General features: G+C 36.2%; 1 protein-coding gene across 4 annotated transcripts; it reads left to right on the top strand.

Moving 5' to 3' along the window:
• Window positions 1-4,236: 4,236 nt before the first annotated feature.
• Insig2 (insulin induced gene 2) lies at window positions 4,237-25,065 on the top strand. 4 transcript variants are annotated; one of them, XM_047544579.1, is made up of 6 exons: window positions 4,237-4,283; window positions 11,602-11,974; window positions 18,360-18,484; window positions 21,641-21,810; window positions 21,985-22,084; window positions 23,307-25,065. In XM_047544579.1, the coding sequence occupies exons 2-6, from the start codon at window positions 11,731-11,733 to the stop codon at window positions 23,346-23,348; spliced, it is 681 nt and encodes a 226-aa protein (XP_047400535.1). In that variant the 5' UTR covers window positions 4,237-4,283; window positions 11,602-11,730; the 3' UTR covers window positions 23,349-25,065. The 4 variants fall into 4 exon arrangements, with proteins under 4 accessions (XP_047400535.1, XP_047400533.1, XP_047400537.1 ...); XM_047544577.1 differs by having other exon boundaries at window positions 4,251-4,408; XM_047544581.1 differs by having other exon boundaries at window positions 4,251-4,408; window positions 21,644-21,810; window positions 23,307-25,055.
• The last annotated feature ends 1,287 nt before the right edge of the window (window positions 25,066-26,352 follow it).

Here is a 26,352-nt window from a genome sequence, read left to right as displayed (position 1 = left end):
CCTCAGTTCAGGCTTGCACCATCTCTCAGGTGACACTTGCAATATCTGTCTACCTAGATTCCCTCCCATTAGGTACCTTCCAGACCAATCTAGCTTAAAACAGTACAACCTATCTGATTTTACTGAGAGTTCTCAGTTGACTTATCCATCTACGTGAGCTGGCTTGGTTTACTGACACTTCTGCCTTACTAGTCTATGATAGTGAATATTGAAGGTCAGAGCTCTGTCTTGTTCATCTCTGTGTCTCAGTGTTCAACAGTTTTCAGCATATAACTGCTTCCTATATGCTACTGAACGTAGCTAAGAACACAGCCTTCAGGATCAATAAGATCTAGGTTGAATTTCTCCTCCTCTACCCTTAGTTGCTAAGTGACTGTGGACAAACTAAGGTTTATCCAGTGAATCTCAACGTTGGCTGCATTATGATTACTTTCAGATTATCTAGGATTGCATTAGGATTACACAATGAATTTATTAAAAGGCCCCCTCTTTAGCCCAATTAAATCAGAATATAAGAGGGTGGTGTTCAGACACTAGAGCTTATAATAGATCTATAGGTGATTGTAATATGACCCAAAGTTGATAATAACAACTCTTAGCCTTAATTTCTCATCTACTATTTGGTATCTGTTTCACACTTGCTCTTCATCCTGCTCTCAGCAGATCCCTCTCAATCTTCAAGTCACATTCCAGGCATTTCCTTAATCCACAACTGCAATATGATGTTTTATCTTCATAGCACTTGTCTCATTGGTAAGTATATATTAACTTAACATTTATTTACTAGACTGTAAGCCAGAGGCCTTATCTGTTTTGCCTTCCTCTTATGGTCCAGTGCCTGATGCCTGAGAGATGCTCAGGTCACAGCTGTTGAAGGGATGAGTGAATTAATAAATTATCCATTTTATAATCTCAAAGAGGCAAAATTCCTTTTGTGTGTGTGTGTGTTCCTCAACTATATGTATCTATCTTAGTCTGTTTTGTGTTGTTATAATGAAATACTTGTGGCTGAGTACTTTTTACAGAAAAATGGTTTATTTAGTTCACACTTTTGGGGCTGAAAGTTCAATATCAAGCAGCCTCACTGGTTCAGTCTCTGGTGAGGGCCTTCTGCCTATATCAGAACATGGTAGGAGCATCATGGTGAGAGAACATGCATTAGGGAAAGACCACATGACAAGACAGGGAATTAGAGACCAGGGAGGGGTCAGGGTCATTCTTTTCATAACAAATTGATTCCTTGGAAATTAATCCTTTTCTACCAGATCTCAACCACTCTGACCAGAGGCAGCATCCATTCATGAGGACAGAGCTCCATGACCTAATTAGTTTCCAATAGGCCTCATCTTGTATAAGTTCCTACCACCTCCACATCAACATACTGAGGTCAACTTTCCAGAACATGAACTTTTGGGGGACAAAACACATTTAAACCATAGTAGAATTCCATATCAAAATACCAGAAAGAAAAAAAAAATCAAACAACCAAATAATAACAACAAAAAACTAGGGTGGTCTCTAATACTTTGAATTTCAGCTACTGAGTAGGAAAACTATCATACTTTTTTTTCCTGAATTTTTTTGAATGTTTTTAATTTGAATAAAGTTGCCAAGTCCAAAGTTCGGAGAAGCTTACTGTAAAGTTTAGTCAGTCATGAACCCTTAGGTAACAATTGATGTTAGTCTAATAATATCTGACTCCAATAAGGCAAATAAATTTTTGTGGGTGTTTGTTTTAGCTAACCCAAGAGTATTTTTGCTTTCTATCTTACCTTTTGATCATTTGCCTAGGAAGCCAAACAACATGTAAGGCTAATGGAAAAAGCTTTCTCTGAAGTTGCAGAATTTTCAAATCATTGATATTTGTACCAGTAAAAAGGACTTTAGAAATCATCTAAACCAATTCCTCAATTTACAACTAAGACAATGAAAGTCTAGGAAAATGAAATTTATTAGACAGACTACACACATTTTTGTAACACCAAAATACTATCTGGGTTACAAGAATCCCTCACCTGCATTCCACCAACATTACATCAATTTCAAAGTAATCCAAGGTTATGATTCTCAAAGTTCTTAATTAATATTTTGACAACAATTTAGGATTTTAACATTTCCATAACAAAAATTTAATCCAATTTCATGAGCTTTACATTGAGATCTCATGTCTCACCATACATTTTTCAATGTGCTGGGCTCTATAATCCCCTTTATGTTTTTCCAACTCTGAGTTCCCACCCAAATGCAGAGCCTTACCATATCTGCATATTTATCTTCAGTGTCCACTTAAATACCACATCTTCCATGAAAACCATCCTCAAATCTAATTAATGACAACAGCCCTTTGTATTCCTCCTAAGGATTTTTAAAAAGTCTTTAAAAATTTTTTTTTTGTAGCTGTAGAGGGGCAGAATGCCTTTATTTTATTTGTTTATTTTATGCAGTGCTAAGGATCAAACCCAGTGCCTCACACATGCTAGGCAAGCACCCTGCCACTGAGCTACAGCTCCAGTCCCCCTCCTAAGGGTTTTTTATTCAGTCTTGTACTGTAAAGGAATCACTGGAATGGATGTCAGACTCATAGAAACTGGTGCCACATCAGTTTCTTGATTTTTAGATCCTGTCCCTCCTTGAAATTAATAAATCTTTAAACTAAAATAAATGTCTTTCTAGGCTAAAATTTTTCATTAGGATTTTCTCGAAGGCAGTTTTGAAGTGTTTGAAAAAGCTGGGTTGGGATAGGCATGAATTGTACATGTAGGATTCATGGTGTTTTAATGAGAGCCATGATGGCAGGACAATTTGAACTTATTGTCTCTTTTCTGTATGTTTTTATCCTTTTAAAATTCCTCATCCATTTAGTATAATTAGCCTAGATTTTCTTTTACTGATGGTGTAAAAACCTACAGGAACTAATTTTAAGAGTTAAGGAAAACAGAAAACAAGTAGGGTTACATAAATACTTAAGATACTTTTATTGCAAATTTAGTTTCTCTTTAACTCTGAAGAAATGCATGTGTTTATAAAAGGTTCAGAAACATAAAAAACCCTCTTATTGGGTAGGGAGTATAATTCAGTGGTATAGTACTTACCTAGTGTAAGACAGAGGATTTGATCCCTAGCACTGAAAAAAATAAAGCAAAACAAAACAACAACAAACATCTTATTCTTTACCAGTACAACAAATACCTTATCCCTTACCAGTTCAAAGTAAAAGAAAACAGAGAGGAGTTTAACCAACTGACATCCTTTGTAAAACTATCATGCAATTATTCTAGGCACACATTTCATCTGAAACTTTTCTCAAGGCCACTGTAATATGATCATAACCATAAAATAGTTTGGGTTAAGACACTCAAAAAGGTGTTATATAGAATAGACCAATAATGTAATACAATCAAGAGAGTTTTCGATTTTGCCTTTAAAAAAATTAATGTCTTCCGGCATTTATACATGACTTTAATACACTGATGGCACCACTTGCATTCAAAACAAAAGTTTATGTGCACAAACTCCAAAGTTGTGTTTGGGTTGGTTCATGTTCTAAAAGTAAGGTTTTAGATTCAATGGGAATAATACTAATGACAATGAGGGGGTCATAGTTTTGTGTTCTCTCTACTTCAGTGTAAATTTCTAAAGCCCTTCCTGTGAAAATGACTGCTCTTAAACCACATTACCTGGTCGTCCTTGAGGAAGGATCAGGAATGAAAAGTGCTACAGGATGGAGATGAGAGAGAAACATCAAGTGTGTTCTCCCAAAATAAATTACGGTTGGTAGGGAAGAAAGAGCAAAGAGCAAAGCCCGGCAAATGCACTTATGATAGTGCGAGCTGGCTCCTTATCCTGAAGAACCTGGCCGCTGGCACTCCACAGCCCACGACCTTCGGCTGGCAGATGAGGGACATGCAGAGGACTGCGTCTCACTTGTCTGCGTGCGTGTGTCACCGCACGATTCTTTTACTCCGCCCACAGGATCTGGGCACCCGTCACAACCCGCAACTGTCTGTCTACTTAGCAAACAGCTGATACCGCAGCCTCCCATCACCTACTTGGTCCACGCCCCCTGCCAGCGGCCGATTTCCTGAAGACCGGAAGCCCTGATGCCCCGGCTTTCTAGTCCCTCCGCTAGCTTCAGCGGAAACCGGAAGCTCCTCTGCCCCGATCTGTGGCGCGCGGCGCGCGGGCCGCACAGGCGTAGTGGAGCTCGGGCGGAGTTGTGGGAGGGGAGGAGGAAGAGGCGGAGGGGGGACGGGGGCAGGTCCCAGAAGATGGCGGAGGCGGGGGTGAGTTGGGGTCTCCCAGAAGAGCTCAGGTGACGTGTTGCTGAGGGAAGCGGCCTGAGGAAAGGGGTGGCCCTCGAGAAGAGGAACTACTTGTGTTTTTTTGCAGCTGGGAATCCTGGTGGCAGGTAGGGGAATCCAGGAACGCAGATGGGGCCTGCAGGGCAAGGGGCTCTGCTTACCTGGAGAGAGATCGGAGAAGTCCAGAAGAGACTGCGGACTTGGGAGAGGTCGTAGGGGAAGCCGAGGCTCCCCTGACAATGGAAGAGTGTCGGAGTGAAAAGAAGGCGGGAGGACGGCGGGAAGGGCGACTCTGGAGAGCTGATGAAGGAGGTGGAGGTCGGCGAGCTGTCAAGCATAGAACTGTCAGGACTTGGGTGGCTTATAGCCGGGTAGAAAGACACAGGCTTGGGGGATGGGGGATGGATTCAAATTAGGTAGGTATCCTAGTAAATTTAGAACCCGCCCAAATGAGACGACATTGGTTTGAGGAGTAGGACTTTGGCATTTTGGATTGGAAATGAATACCTTTTGAGTAGGTGTGTGGGTACAATCAAAGAGAACTTTTGACTGGGTCTAGAGTTCAGTTGATAATAGTTATTGGGATTTCAGGATCACTCAGTGGAGACTGGCATCTTGGAAGAGGAAAGCAATGCTGATGATGGGGGTGGGGACAGAGAAGGTGCTAAAAGTTAAGTGATAATGACTCATGTTCAGTTAATGTTGGAAAACGTTGTTAAAGAATGGTAACAGCTAGACAGTCTTAGCAAATACACCGCGAAAAGCTTGCTGTTTTGTAGGACTGATGAGGAAGTGCGTTAAGAAGGAATGGATAGGTTTGACAGCCAGACGGGGCTGCAATTGGCAAGTGTCAGTATTGCGGTAGAGCTGAGGAGTGCAGGGGAAGACTTGCTGCAGTCCTGGCTGCAGAAAAAATGAAGGCAGCCAAATAGGCTAGATTGTGTTTTCCAACTTTTGGGTTTGTCGCTGATATTAAACTACTGAATGAAGGACTAATCACTAATCAGTGTCCCACAAAAAAAAAAAAAAATAGCCACTGTACGCTTCTGTTTTTCCCCCTTTATTTTTTCTCTGGACTTTGTGTTCAGTGCTGTGCTTTATCGTGGTGTGTTTTTTCATAGTACTCGGTTCATATCTGGTGGAAATTGACCAAGCTGTGAATCATGTACACTTGGGAAACAGATTCTTTTAAAACTGACAACTGTTGCTTTTACAGATGGTTGCATTGAAAAGGAAATGGTAAAATGGAATTCAGTCATTTAAAGACAGTTTGTTTTCACTGTTATCAGAAAATTATCCCCCCAAAGTAGAGTAACTTTTTTAGAGAAGGAGAGTGATAATTTAAAAGCAGTAAGGGGTTGTAAATGTTGCTTGCTTAATGTTTTATGTTTGATTTTTAGTGTTGAGGAAAGAATTACAAGGCAAACTTTTTTTCTTTTTAAAAGTTTTAATATCCCTAGCCTGTAATTATAAGTGTGCCTTTAGTTATGGGAGTTAAACTGTTTCAGTGATTTGTGTGTTTTTCTAATGTTAATGATTATTCTATATTGGGAATGCTGTTCTAATTAAGGGATTATATGATGAAAAAGATGTGAGGTAGCCATTTAACTTTATTATTTAGTAGTCTATCTGATCAAGCACCTAAAGAGGCAGGGTAATCTGAGGTAAACAAATGTGCTTTTGTCGCTTCTAATCATCAGAAGATGAATGATCTTCTTATTTGGTTCTAGGGAGTGTTGCAATTGTTAAAATGCAACCGGTTTTTAAGGTTACTAGGAGATTTTGTATGTGTTTGTTTTCAAATGTCCGTTGCCTGTGAGCTGTTTCAGTGGTCAACATAAACTTTGATTTTTCATTCAAAGAGCCCAGAATTGCTTAGAACTCTCTTTTATTTGTCTAAAGCAATACTATTAACAGGTAGACACCTGGAATAATGTTTTTCCAATCTTGATGATTTGTCATTGATCTATCCAAACTATGTGTACTATTTTTCTTTTTGTTTGGTCACATACTTTATAGAAAATGGAGCTCAGGGCTCAAGGTAGAATTTTTATATGTCCCTTGGGAAGTTTGTCTTTGTAAATGATTGAAAACATTAGTTTGGAATTAATAGTAATTTATCAATATAACTTTAAGAACTGTTTCTTGTGTGGTCTTTAAGTTGTATTTGTGTGGTGTTTATAGATGCAGACAATGTAGTAAAGTGGAATTCATGGAGTCAGCGTGTTTGGGCCTGGACCTGTTACTACCTGGTAACAGTTTGTGATTTTAGAAAGTCAACTAGTCTATTTGATTTTGTAAAATAGGAATCAAAAGCTCCTCACTGTTTACTAACAAGATTATCATTTGAGGATTCATTGAGATGTTGTCCTTTAAAAAGTGTCTATACCAGAGACTTCTTCCTTGGTCAGAAAATTATTTTTCAAATAATCTAAATTTTTCAAATATAGATTTTTTAAAAAAAATTTGGATGTTGAGTAATGTTTAAATGAAGCGACACCAATTCCCTAATCTTTCCTTTACAATAACTAACTCCCCTAAGTGCACGACTGATATAAACATACTTTTTTTTAGGAACTTTGTTGTTGCATAGTAGGGAGTGAATAGTCTTGTGGAATTTCCTATCCCTTTGATGAGTCTGGTCAATTATAGGTATTCACTGTATATATTTGTAGTCAAAAGATCCAGTAGAACAATCTTGATTTTGTCAATTTACTTGACCACTTTGTGTCACATATGCCTAGGTGGGAAAGTGAGGGAACTTTTAAATCACTGATTCTAGCTTTGTTTGGTTAATGGAGCTTTTTGAGTACTTGATATAAATTGTGGAACTTTCAGAAAAACACAAACATGTACAAGTTTTTTTGTTTTTGATTTGCATGAGGGTCAAATACACTCATCTTTGGAATAGATGATCTCCTAGTTCCCTTCTGGTTCTTGAATTTTAGAATACTATAATTCTAAAGCCTTGTGTAGTTTTCATTTTTGTCCTCAGTAATTATATATCATTGTATTATAATGTAGACACAAAATTAGCTTTTTGGTTTGCAAACAAACATCAAACGAATGTGTTATTTTTAAAGACAAGTTCTGGGGTGAAGTAGGAAACTACAGAGGCACTGCCAGGAAAGGTTGAATAAACAGCTGTGGCAGAAAACAAAAATGAACAGTTTAGAAAGTCTTTAGCAGCCTTGAAATAGAATAAGGAATCAAGTCTCTAGTAATCAGTGGCTCTCAGTTGGAAGACAGTGCCTCCCTTGGGGCATTTGGAAATGTGGGGACAATTTTGGTTATCACAGATGGGGGAGGCTGGCATTTAGTGGGCAGGAACCAGGGATGCTAAATAATATGCAAGGCTTAGAGCAGTTTCATATAACAAGGACATGTTGGGACATAACTGTCTCAAATGCTGGTGCTCTGACAAATCCTGGTAAGTGATGGTGAGATAGGGGCTAGCACAACTAAAATGACTTTTAAAGCTGAAGTTATTTTGTTATTTTAAAAATATTATTAAGCATAAATTTTTTTTTTTGCTATTTTTTATTGGAAAAATTCGTGGAACATATACATGTTCCAGCAGCAAAGTCAGTGGGATTTCCTCACTGCTGGAGTAGGGGAAGCAAAACCAAATGTTGATCTCATAAAGTGAGTAACTTAGCCATTGAGCTATTCCTTTCTTACTTTAAAACATCTTTTTCACCTTGATCTGATACTTTAAAAAATTTCAAGGTGTTCATACATTTATTCTCATCATTGCTGTGCTATTATGTTGTCTCTTACTCATATTGGCATGTGTACCTGGAGACTATGTTGAAGTTGACAAGGTTTTCCAGAGTCTATACATCTCTTTGGTAACCAAGTAATTTTATATAGACCCATGTACCAAAAACCTGGTCTAAGTAGGTGGAGTGGGATTCAGTGTATGGAAGAAGGAGAATGAGTTTCAGAATTAGACTTAAGGTAAAATTCCAGTTCTAATTCTGCATGTCCTATGACCAATAAATAAATGCAAAATCTCTTTGACTTAATATCCTCATGAGTAAAATGAGGATAATTCCTACCTTTAGGATTATTTTTAAGATCAAAATTACTCAACTTCTGGCACAGAGAATGGTCTCTCAATAACTGAATACATATTAATAGTGAAGAAGAAGAAGAAGAAGAAGATGATGATGATGATGATGATGAGTTCTGTAGCTGCTGATCCTTGCTCTAAGTGTTAGAATGCATGATATGCTAACACCTGTTTACCACATCATGGCAGAAGCAGTCTGCAATACCTATTCAGAAGGAGATGTTTTCTGGGCATTTTCATTTGGCATATAGAGTTTGTTTTCCCATAAATCAGCTTTAATATGTACTATTTTTCTCTAGTCCAATAAACTATAGAGCTCAGTCATACTATAAACTTCATAAGATTGTAAGGACCAGCTTGGGTACAGTATTCCCCCTTGAGTGTTGGGCACAGAACTTTCAGTACATCAGAGACTGAGTTAAAAAGCCTGTTTTTTGTTTATCTATGGAACTGATAAGCTGTGAAAGTTACTAGTACTTACAAATATTCTCATTTTCATAATGGTTATTTCTCATGTCAGCCCCACCTCCTGGAATTTACAGTTGAGTTTTGTTCCAAAATTCATTTGTAAGGTAGTTGGAAAATTGGAAACTCAGAAGCAATGAGTTTTAAATGATGATTAAAGGCCTTCCAAAAGGCCTGCTTAACCCAATATAATTTGATTTAAGAAGCGTAAACCCAATTTAAATACACAAGTAGGAATATGTGGAGCTCCCACTGTGGGCTAAGCAGGAACCTTGCTGGATGAATAAGACCTACACGTATAACTCAAAAGACAACTACACATATAATTATAAGGTAGCTAGTATAAGTGCTATCTAAGGTTTTAAACGGCTTTGGGATCCAAAGGAAATATCATTTAAGTACTGACTGGTAAAGATACCTATGATATATTATAGTTGGGCAAGATGAAAGCAAATTATAAAAAATAGCCTATGTAGTATTTTCTCATTCCATCTCACCCCAATTAGAATGGCAATTATCAAGAATACAAGCAACAATAGGTGTTGGCAAGGATCTGGGGAAAAAGGTACACTCATACATTGCTGGTAGGGCTGCAAATTAGTGCAGCCACTCTGGAAAGCAGTGTGGAGATTCCTTAGAAAACTTGGAATGGAACCACCATTTGACCCAGCTATCCCACTCCTTGGCCTATACCCAAAGGACTTAAAATCAGCATACTACAGAGATACAGCCACATCAGTGTTCATAGCTGCTCAATTCACCATAGCCAGATTGTGGAACCAGCCTAGATGCCCTTCAATTGATGAATGGATAAAGAAACTGTGATATATATATATATATATATATATATATATATATATAAACACACACATACACATACATACAATGGAATATTACTCAACTATAAAGAATAATAAAATTATGGCATTTGCAGGCAAATGGATGAAATTGGAGAATATCATGCTAAGTGAGATAAGCCAATCTCAAAAAACCAAAGGACGAATGATCTCGCTGATAAGCGGATGATGACACATAATGGAGGGTGGGAGCGGGGCAAGAATGGAGGAAGGAGGGACTATATAGAGAGAAAAGAGGGGTGGGAGGGGTGGGGGAGAGGAAAAAAATAACAGAATGAGTCAAAAACTATTACCCTAGGTAAATGTATGTTTGCACAAATGGTAGTCCTCTACTTCATGTACAAACAGAGAAACAAGATGTATCCCATTTGTTTACAATAAAAGTAAATTTAAAAAAAATTTGTTAGTATTCACGGTTAACAAAAGAATATGTGACAGTTTGAGAGACTGAACATCATGATAAGAGCAAGGGCTTCGGGTTCAGACTACTCTGCCTCTTACTACAGGTGTAATCTTGTCAAGTGACTTAAACTTTCTTACCGTTTGTGTTGCTTGTAAAGTGGACACAATAATTACGTTTACCTCTGAGGGTTATTGTGAGTGTTCAAGAGTTATCACATGTCTGGTGCTTAGAAAGGTACATAGAAGCCTCACATGTTATTTGTCATGGAAATAGGAAAGTACTGCACTAATCCATTTTGTGTTATTCTGATGAAATACCTGAGTTAGGCTGACTTTATAAAGAAAGGGTTTTTTTAGCTCACAGTTGTGGTAATTTAAGGGCATGATATCAGCATCAGCTCTGCTCTGATTGAAGACCTGGAGGCAGATGACTGGAGCACAGGTATGAGAGCGAGATCACATCACCAAACAGGAAGCCAGAGAGACTGGGGACCTGTAGCCCCTTCTGAAGGTAGCATTCCCAATTGACCTAGGCCTGGCTACACTAGGCTCCACCTCTTAAAGATTCCACTTCCCTGACATTGCCACACTGAAGACCAAGCTCCCAAAACAAGAATCTTTAGGGGACAAAAGACATCCACCAGAACAAAACGATCAGATCACTTTTGTTGGAGGAGTAAACAAACAGCTAGACTGACTGTAACAGCAAAGTGCAGTTAGAAGCTGTGTGGTTAAAACTCCTCCGATTCTAGTCATGAGTTTGTTCTTCGTTCTCTTAGCTTCAACTCTTCTGCTTCCTCTTCTGACTTTCTCACAATCACTCCTATGATTTGCAACAAAGGCAACTAGGTTGAAGCAGGGGTGGGAGACAGATGTGACCCTGGGGAGAGTGGTCAGATCTGGCTTCTGTGACTGGGTGTGTGTGTGTAGGTGAGTGCATGGTGGTCCAGTTTTTGTACAACACTTTTGGGTAAATATTCAAATGTATTAAATTAAACATTAAAAAGAATCATGTTCTTTCACGGAGGTTGTTCTCATGAGCAAGCCACATTTTATTGTTGAAAATTAAGTATCATTTATCAGAATATGTTGACTTTCAGTGAAGTTTAAAACACCCTATTATAATTGATGGGCTTGGAGATTTAGGTAGAAGATGCAGAAAACTGGGTTTTGATCTTCCAGATTCTGTTGGAAGTGATTCTGATTATCTGTTCTGCTTTTCTCTGAGTAGGGTGAACTGTTTTTACTATTAGTCTAATATTTAGGTCTCTTGGGCCACTTACTCTTTTTTAGTAAAATACTAGTGTGCACTTTATTTTTTATTATATCATGTACATTAAATACTATTAAATCTTTCTTATTTAGTAAATAACTAATTTAAATAAATGAGTATACAAACTTGTCATTTCATTATTTGTCTTTTTAAATAAGCAAGTATTGAAATCTGAAAAATTGTACAATCATGTATCAGACACACTGATTTCTTTCTTATCTTTTGCAGGATTTCTGGTAGGTCGTGCTTTAGAACAAGATGTACTGTTGAAGCATTATCTGCTTTGATTCACAAACAGTTGAGCTTTTCAACTGGGACACCCCCTCCACCCTCACAGCTTATTGAACTTATGAAACCATGGCGGAAGGAGAGACGGAGTTACCTGGGTCCAAAAAGTGTGGCCCATATATTTCATCTGTCACTAGCCAGAGTGTGAACTTGATGATTCGAGGAGTAGTCCTATTTTTTATTGGAGTATTTCTTGCATTAGTGTTAAATTTGCTTCAGATTCAGAGAAATGTGACGCTCTTTCCACCCGATGTGATTGCAAGCATCTTTTCTTCTGCATGGTGGGTACCACCATGCTGTGGCACGGCTTCAGGTATGTGTAGGATGTTTCTGCAATGCTTAGAAAGAAAATAGGGTAAATGAGTATGATGGTGTCTGAGCAATAAACCTTTTTTATTTTAAAAAATCAGCTTTATGAAGTGTACTTTAAATGCAATACAGTGAACCTGTCTTAATGAATAATTTGATGCACTAATTGAATATTCTCAGTCATGTAACCATGGGCACAGTTCAGCTATAGCACATTTCTGTTGCCCCCAAAATTCTTTTATGTTCTCTTCCAGTCCATTCCCCCCTATAGCCTTAGGCTCCTTCTGATCTACTTTCTGTCACCAAAGGTTATTTCTGCCTATTCTAGGGTGAGTAGCAGTGGAACCATGGAGTAGGTACTCTTCTGTCTCTGTTTCTTTATATCTTATGAACTTTTAAAATTTAATCCTAAAAACTATCCTCATTCCCTTTAGGATGAGGCATTTAACCTCTTAATTCTGGTCTTCCTTCAGCTCAGCTCATCTTGTGTAAGTCTTATTTTAAGATATTTTGATGATGGTTATTGCTCTTTGGTTCTAAGGGTTTGGTGTATATAATGTGGTCTTATTTTTGGAGTAGACAAAAACTCAAAAAATAGAATAATTTTATTCAAGTTTAAGTCTTCATGTTGTTTTTTGATTTTTGGTATATGCTTTTTCCTTTGTATCTTCTTATTAAATGTACCTTAAGAGTAATAAATATTTGGAGATCAATGAATAGACTCTCTTTGCTTAAAATCATTATTATTCTATTAGTTACTTTTGGTTTGTTTTTTGGTGCTGGATGGCATGTAATGGATAAAGTAGAGCATTTCAGAATGTTTTATTAATGCCAAGCTTCCATAATGGATTAGCTTTTCCTAATGACTAAAACTAATAGATTAATGATATATAACTCATAGCAGAAGCCATAGACCTACAGTAGAAAGCATTCTGATTGAGACAGAAAATTGCTTTTTTACATGTCCTTGCTGAATAAACATGGACACCTTTTGGTATACTGTAGGTCTTTCTGGGTTTACATGGTAGAGCTGGAGGTGGAAGGGTGAGTTCAGATGGGTCAAATTGTGAGACATTTAAAATGACCTCATGAAACCTACAGGACAATTATGTAATCCAATTGCATGGATAGAAGGTTTTCATGTGACTTATACATTGATATCTCACTGTTGCAGTATTCACACTGAAGGAGCAGTTGTAAAGTCAATGCTTCTTGGTTTCTCAAGTGTTACCATTCTCCAAGAGAGTAAGCAAAATTGTTCTGAGAAGAAACCATAAGTTGTATTTTATCACTCTCTGCTCTATCTACTGGTCCTCATGTATTTTATTTTATTTCACTTAAATTCAGAGGAGAAAAATAAAATTTTCCCAATACCTTTTTCTAGTTTATTGTTTATTTTCTCCTAAGGTATAATTCTGTCTTGCTGCTTACAAGACTTGCAAGAACATGTATTTTCAGGATAGAGAAAAGAAAGGCCAGAGGCAGGAAAGTTTCCTTAATGCATGTCTGTTAATATAACAAGTGCATCCCTTAACCCCAGGGTTCTGTAGGACAACCTCAGAGAGAGAGAGATGATAGCATTGTGCCTATTAGGGGATGAAGAGATGAAGAGAGGAAATCAATGAGCCCAGGTTCCTAGAGCCAGGGAATTGTGGGGCTGGGCTCAAGTGCATCTGTTGCAGAAGAGGTCACTGGGAGCCACTCATACTTTCCCCTACTCAGGATGCCTCTTTTCAAACCTCAATTTTCAAGATGAGGTGCTAGGTTTGGATGGAATATACTGACATGTGTTGAATATTCAGGGCCAGGGCAGAGGAACTTGGCTGAGATTTCATTATACCTCCCTTATGGAGAGGATCAAGCCACGTCTGTTGCCTGGTCCTTCTGTCCCTGTAATGAGGAACTATTTTTCACAAACTCATAGTTAGGAAGGAAAATTCCAAATGTTAATACCGTCATTGAGCCACTTGGTCCTTACTTTCCTTTTTTCTAAAAACTAGGTTTGTCACACTTTCAAACTTTTATTTAGGGGATTTGCATCTGCATTTCTTGCTTACTTTCTTTTGAAAGCACATGTTCTGTAGTGTACCTAGACAGAAGAAAGTAGAGAGGCACTGGGAAATCTAGATGCCTGTCTTCTGCTACCAAGTTTGTTGGATAGGTCATAATGTTCAGTGGATGGAAGGGATCAGATTTGTGAAAGTTGCCAAAGATGGAAAATGAATTCTTGCATAATCTCTCAACCTCCCATTGTCATTTTAGGGAAAATATCAGGGGAAAAAAAGAAGTAAATGATATAAGAAACAGTGTGGGTGAGTTTGTGTGTGTATATAGTATGTATATCTTTTTGTGCACACATGTTGGTATGCATTTTTTAAACGTTAGGTTCTTAGCATCATTAAGTCAGAAAAACTGATAGTCATCATTTGATTTTCCTGTCCAATTAACATTCTTAGACCTTTTGGAGGATCTCCAGAATCACTGCTTTCTACCTGTAAACAGAAGCGCCCCTGGTTGTCATTTGCTCCCATTCCTTATTGTGCAGTTTGGGAAAAAGTTAGCGGTGCTTCTTGAGGAATCTTAAGAGAAGTCTCATAAACTTCTTTTGATCTCATTTTCCTTTTCTCAGTTTTCTATTTTTAGTTTAACAACGCTGATGTTATAAGCTGATTACCTTTCTTATGTGTGCATACACTAGAACTGAAATTGAAAACCTCTTGAACAGTATTAAGGGCCACAAAGGAATTTTTGTCAAGAATTAAATAGAAGAAGAAAATACAACTGTCCTGGAGTGGGCAAAATAAGTAGGGAAGTTGCTTCAAAAGTCACAAGTAACCAAGTTGAGCCCAAACCTGTGTAAATAATAATTCATTTAAAAAGGGAAGAAATGTACCCTGTTTAGTCATGCAGTCCATCACCCCATTCCTGAAGAGTCCTGTAAGACTTCTCCCTTTCACCTTCCACTTCCAGCTTACAGGTTTTGCATCTTTCTTCTGTCTCTTTCTTGGTCTAAGCTCCCACCCCCCGCCGCTTGCTTGTTATCAGTCTTTCTCTTTCTGCCTCTAATTTTGTACTCCCTGCCCCCTCCCCACTTACGTTGTACACTCATCGCTATAAGAGTGATTGCCTCTCTCTCTGATAAAAGTGATGGCATCATTTTCCTCATTCCAGTGTCTTCAGACTGGTCTCTTTATGGTATGTACCTTGTCTGCTTTTATCTTCCTCTGAGCCATTCTGGACCCTTTGGGCACTATGTGCCCAAAGTTTACAGTTTTCGTAGTACAGGCTATTTTCAATTGTATCTGCTTTTCCTTGATGCCTACCTGTGATGAGAAAATCATTTCCATGTCCGTCACTTGCTGTGTTCTCCTGACCTAGGGTCACCTATATTGTGAAACGTTCTGTACAGTCTAGCACCCTGCCTCCCCGCAACACATACAAGGACCTGACCCCTCTGTGTACTCTCACTGCTCCTTCTAACACGGCTTTGTATTTTATAATGTCTGTGGTCACTTTGCAACTGGAATCATGTCAATTCTTTTTTCTTTTAAAATCCCCAGCAAATACCAAGAAGCAGATGTATTTTAGTGCTTAAATATTTGTTAAATGAAACCATTACTTTCTTCTGTTATAGTTTTCCAGAGAAGTATAGCTCATTGAGTGACTTTGTGTTTTCAGTCCCTTTCCTTGAAAGATGTCTAATTTAACAGTGTTCCTTTTAGTGACTCACTGGATTAAGCACACTACCATGAAAAAGTCATGATTTACACTGGTGTTTTACAAACTTTTGTCTTTAGTCTTGGCAGACTGTAACTAGTCCTGGGAAATCACTTGAAGATATAACAAGAAATGCACTTTTGCATCAGAGCACCATCTGATTAATCAGGACTGTGTTTGCATATGATTTTACACAGACATGATTTTATCAGTCTCTTGTGTTAAAAAAAAAGTGCAGGAAGAGGAAAATAAGCCCAGACATTGTGCTCAGATCTCAAACAGCAGAGTCTCACAGTGCTGTATATGTTGCTATCAGACTCTGCTATGCCTTTATTTAAAGGAAAGAAAGAAGACATTTAATGGGAAGTGACAAGCTTCCTCGAATTCTCTCTCTCAGTGAGCAACTGAGAACCATGCATACTCAATGGATTTGATTTTTATTGGAAAATCCCAAGGTTGGCAGCATGGCAGTTTAAATTCCTTTTTGTGTTTTTGCTTTTTCTCCTCAGTTGTCTCTCACTTGCAAGTCCGATATCATATGCATAAAAATATAGTCAATTTTACTTATTTATATCTTCACATACACATGTCAGTATTCTCTATGTGATAATTCTTTACTTATGGCATCAACTGCTGAGGAAAATTGACTTGGAATGCCTTCTCGGGTGATTTTACTCAGCAACAGGCAAACTGGATCTATATCTATCTTATCTATAGAGATAGATACAGATATATTGACCTATCTCTAAGCTATCTATATATTATATATAGAGATGGAGGGGAATAGGAACTAGGAATGATAGGAGATGTTAGTTTATGACCCCTTGAGAAAAGAAGAAATAGCATTCATTTAGATAATTTCAACTATTAGGCATGCTAGTTGCTTTATTTATTTATTTATTTGTAATAACTGGGATTAAACCCAGGAGTACTCTACATCTCAAACCCTTTTTTAAAAATGTATTTAAAAATTTTTTTGAAATAGGGTCTCACTAAATTGCCAAGACTGGCCTCAAATTTGCTATCCTTCTACCTCAGCTTTATGAGTAGTTGGGATTACAGGTGTGCACTACCACACCTGACTAGTTGCCATTTTTAATGTGTAGAAATTTAGCAATGCTGTGAGCTAATCTCACAGGATTTTAGAGCAGTGTGTTTTAAATAGGAAAGTAACATGAAACCTAAATTTTCTAGTAGTTGTCAAAATTCTGCACTGCTGGGATTTGTTGTTAATCTCTTGATGGTCTGTGAGCCATCAATACTCAGCAATTCTTTAAGTCAAAAGAGTTGTGGAATAGACAATGCATATATTATTGTAGCATCTCATCTCCAGGTGGAAGGATGGTCAGGCAGCCTATTTCGAATGTTGTTCCATTGGTCTGCTAGCCTGTGATTTTTTTTTTATATTAATTGTCTTCCATTTTTCTTTGAAGATTGAATGCAGTGCTTATGAGATGTAGCTAACCAATACCCTGCAGGAGAGGGACTCTGACCCTTGGGCTCTTAGATTTTGGTATAACAGTTTCATTATACATTATAGGTGGTATTGGACATTTTAAATATGCTTTTCAACTGGTGTGACAGTTGTGTCTTTATTACCAGAATGGCAGCATAATCGGTCTGTTTTGAGGAAGATTAGCAAATCAAAGCTGCTTTACTATTTCCTGTTAAACTTAATCTGTGGAAATGCATTTTCTTTATAATTTGTTGAATAAAGTTTTGTCTTTTTTTTTTATAACAAACAGTATTTAAAATTTTCTTCTAGGAAGTGAACAAAATATTGAGGTTTAACAAGTATTTAAGAATTGACTGAGAATATTTTGAGACTCAATCATAGACATTTTGTATACAGTAATTGTATTTATAATTATATATTTAATAGTCAAGATATTCTTTTAAAATTAAGTGATGTACTAAGATCATTTCTTCTTCTAACAGTGAACTTAAATTTTATGTGAAAATTTGTAATTCCTACAGATCATGTGTCTTCCATTTTTTTCTACTTGCAGAATCAATCTTCTTTATAAATTTCTACTGGGAGTTTTCCTTGCTTCCACAGTATGACCTACATTCTTATTAGAGATGGAGAGGAGTGTCAGGAAAAGGTGCTAGATACAGAAAACTGAGATCAGAAACTGGTGGGGGCAAGACTAATCTAAGTAACAGGATAGCAGGGACCATTGGAACATTGTCTGTAAGATAAACTTGTATTTGTTTTGATTTTGGGTTTGTGCTTCTGGCTTCCCTTTAGGTTTATGTCATTTAATAGACTATTTCAAGGTGATGGAGGTTTGAGAGAATATTTCTTAACTACTTTACTGGTTTGATGCTTTTTAAGCCTCATAGGTATTTGTAGCAGAAAAGTAGCATGAATCATCTAGTTTAATCAGCTAAATTGTGAATCATACACTTAAGAGTGTTTTGCATTAGAATTTAGCATACTATAACAATCATTTACAATACTTTCTTTAGTAGTGTTATCTTCATTTCTTTCTTTTGGAAGGTAAGTTTAAAAATATCGGTAATTGATATTATATATAACTTGAGTTCTTTTTTTTTACCTTAAAAAAGAATTTTTAAAAATGTTTCTAGGTGTTATAGTGATTCTTGTAGCTTAATTGTCACCAGTATAACATTTCAGATGACTTAATTTTTTTCTTTTTTCCCTACAGCTGTGATTGGGTTATTATACCCCTGCATTGACAGGCATCTAGGAGAACCACATAAATTTAAAAGAGAGTGGTCCAGTGTAATGCGGTGTGTAGCTGTCTTTGTTGGTATAAATCATGCCAGCGCTATATCCTTTATGCTGTAATGAAATGCGCAATAATAAAGAAGCTTCCAACAAACCAAAGGTTAAACAGTCCCTTGTAGCTTCACCGTCATCATTGTGATATGCCCACTTAGTCATAAAAAGAAGGTGAATCATATTGTTGAAATTTCAAGGTAGTAGCTATGCAATTATTGTGTGGGTATAGTCCTTCATTTAAATCCCTGCTATTCAGTACCACTTAAAAACTTAGCTCATTTAAAAAATTTACATGTTTGTCCTAAATTGGGTTATTTAATTACTTCCATATAGTTTTGGTAATTCCAAGATTGGAACAGGTACATTTTAAAAGAATTATTTTCCTTCTGTTTCTTAATTTAAGATTTACCAGTTAGGACATGTGGTGGCTTTGGATGCTATTTCTGTTGTTGTTGTTTCTTTGTTTTTTGTTTTTCTGCATTTAAAGATGTTTTAATTTTTTAAAAGGCAGATATCACTTGTTCTTAACCAACATCAAAAAAGCCATATAAATACTCTTAAAGGTGGCATCGTAGAAATAGCTAACTTAGACCTTGGACAAAAATAACTATTTTTTTCCCCAAGGTAAATATATTTAAAGTTTTATCATTTGCAGAGTCTGACATTTTACATAGTCATTAAATGAGTATTTTATAGTGTCCCAGTGAGAAGTAAGGTAGTCACCATTTACCTTGCTTCCTTCTACATCCCAGAAAAAAACGTTCACCTCTAGAACACATGTTTTTGCCCTCAAGGATTTAATTCTGTAATTTTCCCTACTTTCTTTCCTCTACCTGCTCCCTACCCTCTGCCTTTCCTTTGTAGAAGAGAATCTGAGAAATGCTAGTTCTGTCTTCTTTATTCTAGAAGATGTGGTTTAGACACTAGAAGTGGCAGGAACCTTGGGAACCAGGAAGAGCAAAAAGTGGGACTCAGGATGCCCTTGTCACTGCATTGTACTGGGCTCAAGGCAGGCATTTAGCCTGAAAGAGGGTGGGTCACGTGGCAAGTTAATTCCTGTGCCTTTCACCAAAAGTATTGAGGTATTTTAGATAAGCTTGGAAACAAAAACCACAGAAGTAGGCAGGGACCTGGATTCTAAAAACAATTACAGTGCCCAGTTTCACTGGTCCTGCAGGTCTGTGAATTTGGAAGTCCCTCAGGGACTGTTATTATTTTGGCTTTCCATTTCTTTTTGTATTAAAGAATTTCCCAACACATTTATTTCAGTGAACGTTTTGAGATTTAGGAGGATTTTGTGAAAAAACAAATGTAATGGTTAGGAGGGCTTAAAGAGATAAAGTCATGGACTGTAATATTTAGAATGGAACTGAGAAATTACCTAACTTCATGTTTTCTTTGTGAAGATATAAGACACATGAAAACCAGAAAGGCTGGGTCATTTGCTAAGTCGTTCCTGTTGCCAGACTATGACAGTTTGAGACTAGACAGACCCCAGAGCTGACCCCAGGTTTGGAAACCTCTCATTCTCCTCTCAGGAAACCCATAGGTGTGTACATTCCTCTCTTATCTGCTGAATTAGACCTTTCTGTCCCACACATTTTGGCTACAATTTCTGTTTTTAAGTAGAGAAATTTATATAGCATTTTCCATTATTTTATAATCTTTTCAAATTTACATTCTTCGCTTTTTTTAATCTTTTCATTCTCTCTGAATGAAATACTTAACTATAATTATCTTAGCTGCCCTGTGTGTCCTGTAAGCAAAACTCAAAATACTTACAAAATCTAGAGCACAGACTTTTCATATTAGGTTCCCTAAACTTTAGAAAAATCACATGGTACTACTATGAAGATTGATGTACTTTACTTGCTTACACTGGAATCCTCGTTATTTTGCTTGACTCTTATTGAAGTTAATTTATTTAGCAAAGATGAACCCCATTAATAGCAAATTCCACTCTTTATGTAAACATTTATTGTTCAAAGGGATCAGCACTCAAAATGTTTTCTTTAGAGTTTAAGTATAATGACAACTAAAGAAAAAGGAAAAGCTTTTCCAGAGAGCATACCCATGTGAGTTATAGGCTTCTTGATAAATCAAACTTAAGCAAGGAATGACCTTAAGAGAGTGACACTCAACAGCCCTGAGATGCTGAGAAGTCAGCAAACTGGGTGTTCAGGATGTTGGTTTGGAAGGGGTGTGGAATGATGATAAACAGTGGGTATTGAAAGAAGCAGGAAATGACTTTATATGCATTTTGGGGAGGGGAACTTCTCTTTAATTGTAGCATGGCCAGTTAGTTTGTGAGATGTATAGCCCCCCATCCCCCTGACCAAGGAGCTGGTTATAGAGCCAAGATATGGCCTTTGGGACATAGATAATGCCCTTTTAATGACACTTGAAATTAATTCCTTTAGTGTAATCCTCTAGCAAAGAAATGAGAAAATTGAATTTGTAAAGCTTCGTTTTGCCCAGAGATTTTGGAGTAGAAAAGGGCTGTACATTTGTGAATAGATGCTTAAGTAGGTGATGGAAATAAAATATTCGAGCAAACTGTCCTATACTAGAAAGTCTCAGGCACCAAAATAGCTTGGCAGGTTGCAAGATAATGTTCACTTCAAGGCTTTATCCTCAACAAATTAAAACTAGAACAGTTGACATAATAGAAAGGGATACTGTGTCCTTGGTACTCTTGTTTCTGAACTGCATTATTATAAAATGTGTCTGTCAGTAAATCATGTAGAAAATGTGGTACCCTGTTAAATAGCTGTCAACTCTTCTATTTTCAAGTCCTGTATGATTTTCAAGTAATTCTAAACCTGTTTGAAAAGTAATATTGGTTTCCTTTTTCACAAGTGTGTCCCTTTAGCAGCACTACTGTTCTGAAGCTTGCAGTTACATGTTCAGCAAAGACAGGATTTCTTAAATAATGGGTCTGACCTTATAATTGGGAATGTCTATAGGCTATTATTTTTTGGAGAGGTTACAGGTTGGTAGGATCTATTAATAATGCCTTCTCTATATCTGGTATTTGGAAAATTCCAGAGGCAGCTTTAATCCCACCTAGTCTCAGATATCATATTAAAAGAATGAAGGTACTCAAGAATAAACAATTCATTTAACAGTATAATCTCTTATTTTATAAAAATGAGCAGGTAATTCTGTTTTACAAATTTTAAAATGATTCTTTAACATTGATATCAGAAAGTGGATTTTGATAACAACATACAGTTGTCTCTCACACTGGCTGCACTATCCATTGGACTGTGGTGGACTTTTGATAGATCTAGAAGTGGTTTTGGCCTTGGAGTAGGAATTGCTTTCTTGGCAACTGTGGTCACTCAACTGCTAGTCTATAATGGTGTTTATCAGTAAGTATTCCTTTTGGTGCTTATTTGCTAGGTAAATAAATGATGACTATATTTAGAATTGAGATTTTAGAAGTTGTGTTACCCATTGTGATCTACAGAATAACTTATTTTCATTGTAATTTAGGTGTACTTGTACTTCCTCTGTGGGTTGTTAAAATGTTTCTGTTATCCTAGATATACATCTCCAGATTTTCTGTATGTTCGTTCTTGGTTACCGTGTATTTTTTTTGCTGGAGGCATAACAATGGGAAATATTGGTCGACAACTTGCAATGGTAAGCTGATGCTTATTTATTCCCTTTTCTGTGTGAGATGCATAAGTGTTCTCTAAATGCAGTCCTTTAAGAGAAAGCAATTTGTAAAGACAATATTCTTTGATTTATTTTTTACTTTCATTGAAATAAATCATTTGAAAGAATTTAATCACAAGTGTATTAAAAATTGTCTTGAGGAAGGAGGATTGCAAGTTCAAAGCCAGTCTCAGCTACTTATCAAGCCCCTGTCTCAACTTAAATTAAAAGGACTGGGGGTGTAGTTAGTGGTAGGCATCCTTGGATATAACCCCTGGTACCAAAAAAAAAAAAAAAAAAAAAAAGTTGAACACTTATTGGAGAGAAAGGCCAGAATGTGTTGTCACGGATAGAGTGATACGATTTATTGACCATATGGGGATATTCAAATCTTTTTTTATTATTATTTTTAGTTTCCACTTCATCAAAAATGGACAGTTATAAAAATAAGGGACATTACTAATAATCACATTGCTTGAGTATTTATAAATTAAAATGTCTCTGATGAATCTAGATATTTGATCATTTTAATTATGAAGAAAAAGGACATTGTTGATAATGCCAGTCATGGTGGAAGCAGTTAGGGAGTAACATTCAGAGGCCACAGTGTTTCATGAATTAGTGCTGTCACTTTTACCATTTTAGCCAGCCAGGAGAATAGAGTAATTTACTTCATTATCTTTTTGATAATCTGGCCACCCAAATATTTTAATTCCGTTGGTTTTCTTTATTTTTAATTGTGGCTATACATTTCTAAACTTGTACATTAAAAATACTGTTTTGACCGGAACCTTTTGTAATGTGATAATTTTTTTCCCTTGAGCCATAAAGTGATTTGAAAAAACAATCATCCAAATTCACTTTATCAGTCTTGTCATTAGTTCATGACCTTTTTCTCTACAGATTTGCCTTACTGAGCAAATAAACCTACTTTGCTTTCTCTCTTCTCATGATAGGATTGATCTAAATTACATACTCTTGTTCATAATGCAGAGACCTCATCTTTCTCCTGCTTTCTGGCTGTGGCAATTTCTCCTGTAGAATGTGAATTTCCTTATCACATTTATTATTAATCCTTTATTCCTCAGAATCTTTGAGGAATAAAGTGGGCATATGTAAAAAGTATTCATTTTTGGAGCAGTTTGGTTTATTTCAAAGTTTGCAATTCAAAAGAGATTTTAATCTGTTAACCTTTTAATTTTTGCAGTATGAATGTAAAGTTATTGCAGAAAAATCTCATCAAGAATGAAGATGGCAAAAATATATCTTTTTGTACAGAAAAACAAGAAGAGGGCATGTAAATGATAGATATATCAACAAACTAAGGACTATAAAATTGCCAGGATGCAATTTTTTCCTTGATCAGTGTGTATAGATAATCCACACACGCGTTATTGCTGCAATCTGTGATTGCTTCATCTGTAAATCAGTTGCAAACCTTTATGTATTTGACTTAAATAACTGTAAAATGTATGCGTATTACATTTTAAAATATGTTGATTCATAGATGGAATTTTTAAATTAATTTTTAAACATACCATACATTGTATCACAATGTAGATGTGCCAAAATATTCTCTTATTGTCACAAAAAGTATAAGGATGCTTTGAACAATTTATAAATTTAGTGAAATAAAATATAAGAGGAGAGCCAAAAAACAAACAAAAAGCAAATGGGAAGCTAGTGTTTTCTCTTTCACCTGCTGTTGTGCCTTTTTATTTTTTAATCACAGCAGTATGAGTTATGCATGCCCCGATGTGTGTGGTTAGTTTCTATTTTCATGCTGTTTCAGGGAATTTTGAGTATTTTAATAAATCTGATTTCAGTGAACTTCCATAGAATGATTTCAAACCTGCATCACTGGAGAGAACCCAGAGTAATTTTCTGTTTTAACAGATTTTGCTGGAGGTATATATGATGAGCAGGTGAGGTTATCAGCTCATTTTGAGTCTAAATTTGGAAGAATGTATGTAATTAAAACTTAGAAAATTTAACTAGAATAAGTAAATGTTTGGGGAGTACAAAATGACCTTCTGCAGTGCCACAAGGTGTAAAGTGATATTAGCTGTCATTTGCATTACATAATCTCACTGCTTTTGCACAAGCAACATATTAGAAACTCCAAATAAATCAAAATGAGGTTTCTCATTCTTTTGGGTTCTGTAACATATTGGGTTCTATAAAGCAAACCACTTTAGCTAGGCTTAGTCATGTCAGTGGAATGCCTGGATTTGCAATCTTATATGCAATCTGGGGAATAGATGGGCATATATTTTCTTATGTATTCATGTCTGCTAGTGAGCAAATAGTTCAAATTTGTTGAAGAATGTATTCAGATGGCATTCTGTGCATATTAGAGATCTTGATAACAGTTTGGGGCATATCTTTTTAACTTCTAGAACCATTTAAAGTATGGTTTAAACATATTCTTACCTAACATTTTTCCCCAATTTTTCATTTTGAAATTGTTGACAATTGTCTGATACACAAGGGCAAAAACTTCTGAGTATTCTGGTGAGTGTGTGTGAATGAGTGAGAGTGTAAGAGTAAATATGTATGTGCATGTGCTCTTGCTTTCCTAGAATGTCAAGTAGATATTTTTAAATTTTTGGTTTTGAAACAATTGCTATCAGACTGTGATCTTGTATGCCAAACTTTATTCTGCTTTTATGTTTTCAGGCTGAAAGTGTGAAAATCCTAGGAGGATTTCATGTTGAGTATGTGTACACAAGCTTAACTATAGTGGTGGTAAACATACTACTATAATTTATTATTCTATCTTCCAGATAATGTTATTCACTTAGAACAAATAAAGTATATTTTTAGAATCAACTTTGTAAGCATTATAAAATCTTTAATAAGTTATAAGGCCTATGATGTGTTTACTTTGAAAATTGCTGTTAAAAGCAAGATGTATTAAATAAGTAATTATAATCTTGGCTAAGAGTCATTTTTTTCTCCTTATTGTAAGTCTTTAGAACATAGTACTGTGGATTAATCTTATAAAATTAACATGTGATTGAATTTACTGAAAAATGATGAAAGGAAACAGTATTGGGGAGATAGAAGAATTGTAACTAGAGTGCTTAAATTATTTTCAGATCATCTAGAATCAAGAAAAGGTAATTATGACCCAAAATATTCAATATTTTGACAATTATGTAAACATATAACACTTATTTTTTGCAATGAAAGTGGTAAACATTTTTAATATTGATATATTTGTATTGTTTATTTAAAGTTATAGAAGTTTAGACAGCTGAAAACTGGACTAAATTCTACAAAAACACAAGAAAACAGTTAAAATTAAATAGAGCCCTGCTAATACTTTGTTATAAAATTTGTTTATTTGCACTGAACCTTCATTAAGGTCATAGGACCTTAATGCACACATTTCGCACATCTTATATTTCCAGATTTGGTCAGTATTACTAAATCTTTCTGTACTTCTTTGTCTCACTTATTTTCATAATTAAGTATGTTCTGTATAAGGCAATGCTCCAGTGATTATTGGAATAGTAGAATCTGAGCTCTGAGAAAATGTGTTTCATTCTTGAAGAATAGTTTAGCAGGCTAGAGAATTCTAGGTTTACCATTTTCTTCTTCTTCCTTTAACACATTGAAGATTTTTAACTTCATATCTTCTCTCATCACATCATAGATTACAAGTCTGCTGTTAGTGTGAGTGGGTAAAGTTAGTGAGTTTGGTTTGATATTTTGAGGTTGAGATGTGTAGGGGACCTCTGGAGAAGATGTTAGAAGCCTTTGGATATTTGAGTGTCTAAGTGACAAGATGTAAATTAGTGCATCATCAGCATAGAACTGTAATTAATGAAGCTGTGGGAGTGGATGAGCTCACCTAGGGAGCTTGTTATGATGAAAAGAAGTCTGAGGTATTCCAGTATGTTGGCAGAGAAGTTTGGGAAGCAGATAAAAGGGAAATGGTCAGGAGTAGGAGGGAAACCAGAAAAGAGTGCTGTGGGTGAACCAAGGTGGGAGAAAGTTCTAGGCAGATGGCAGCTGATATTACGAAGCGCAGTTGAAGGGTGAATTGTTCTTAGAGATAAAGGAGATATTTGATTGTTTTATGTTGAAAATGCTTTTACTAAATGTTAAATCTTAGCTTTTAAAATAATTGTATACTACTAGAATAGCTCACAAAATGTCTTTTAATATTTATTTTATTGGTGTGTAGTAACTATACAGAATGGTGAATTTCGTTATGGCATATTGGCACATGCATGTAACATTAT

This window comes from Sciurus carolinensis, chromosome 3 (genome assembly GCF_902686445.1).
Source record: "Sciurus carolinensis chromosome 3, mSciCar1.2, whole genome shotgun sequence".
Classification (NCBI taxonomy): Eukaryota; Metazoa; Chordata; class Mammalia; order Rodentia; family Sciuridae; genus Sciurus; species Sciurus carolinensis.
The sequence above is the reverse complement of the archived record's forward strand: the minus strand, read 5'-3'. Positions and strand labels throughout refer to the sequence as shown.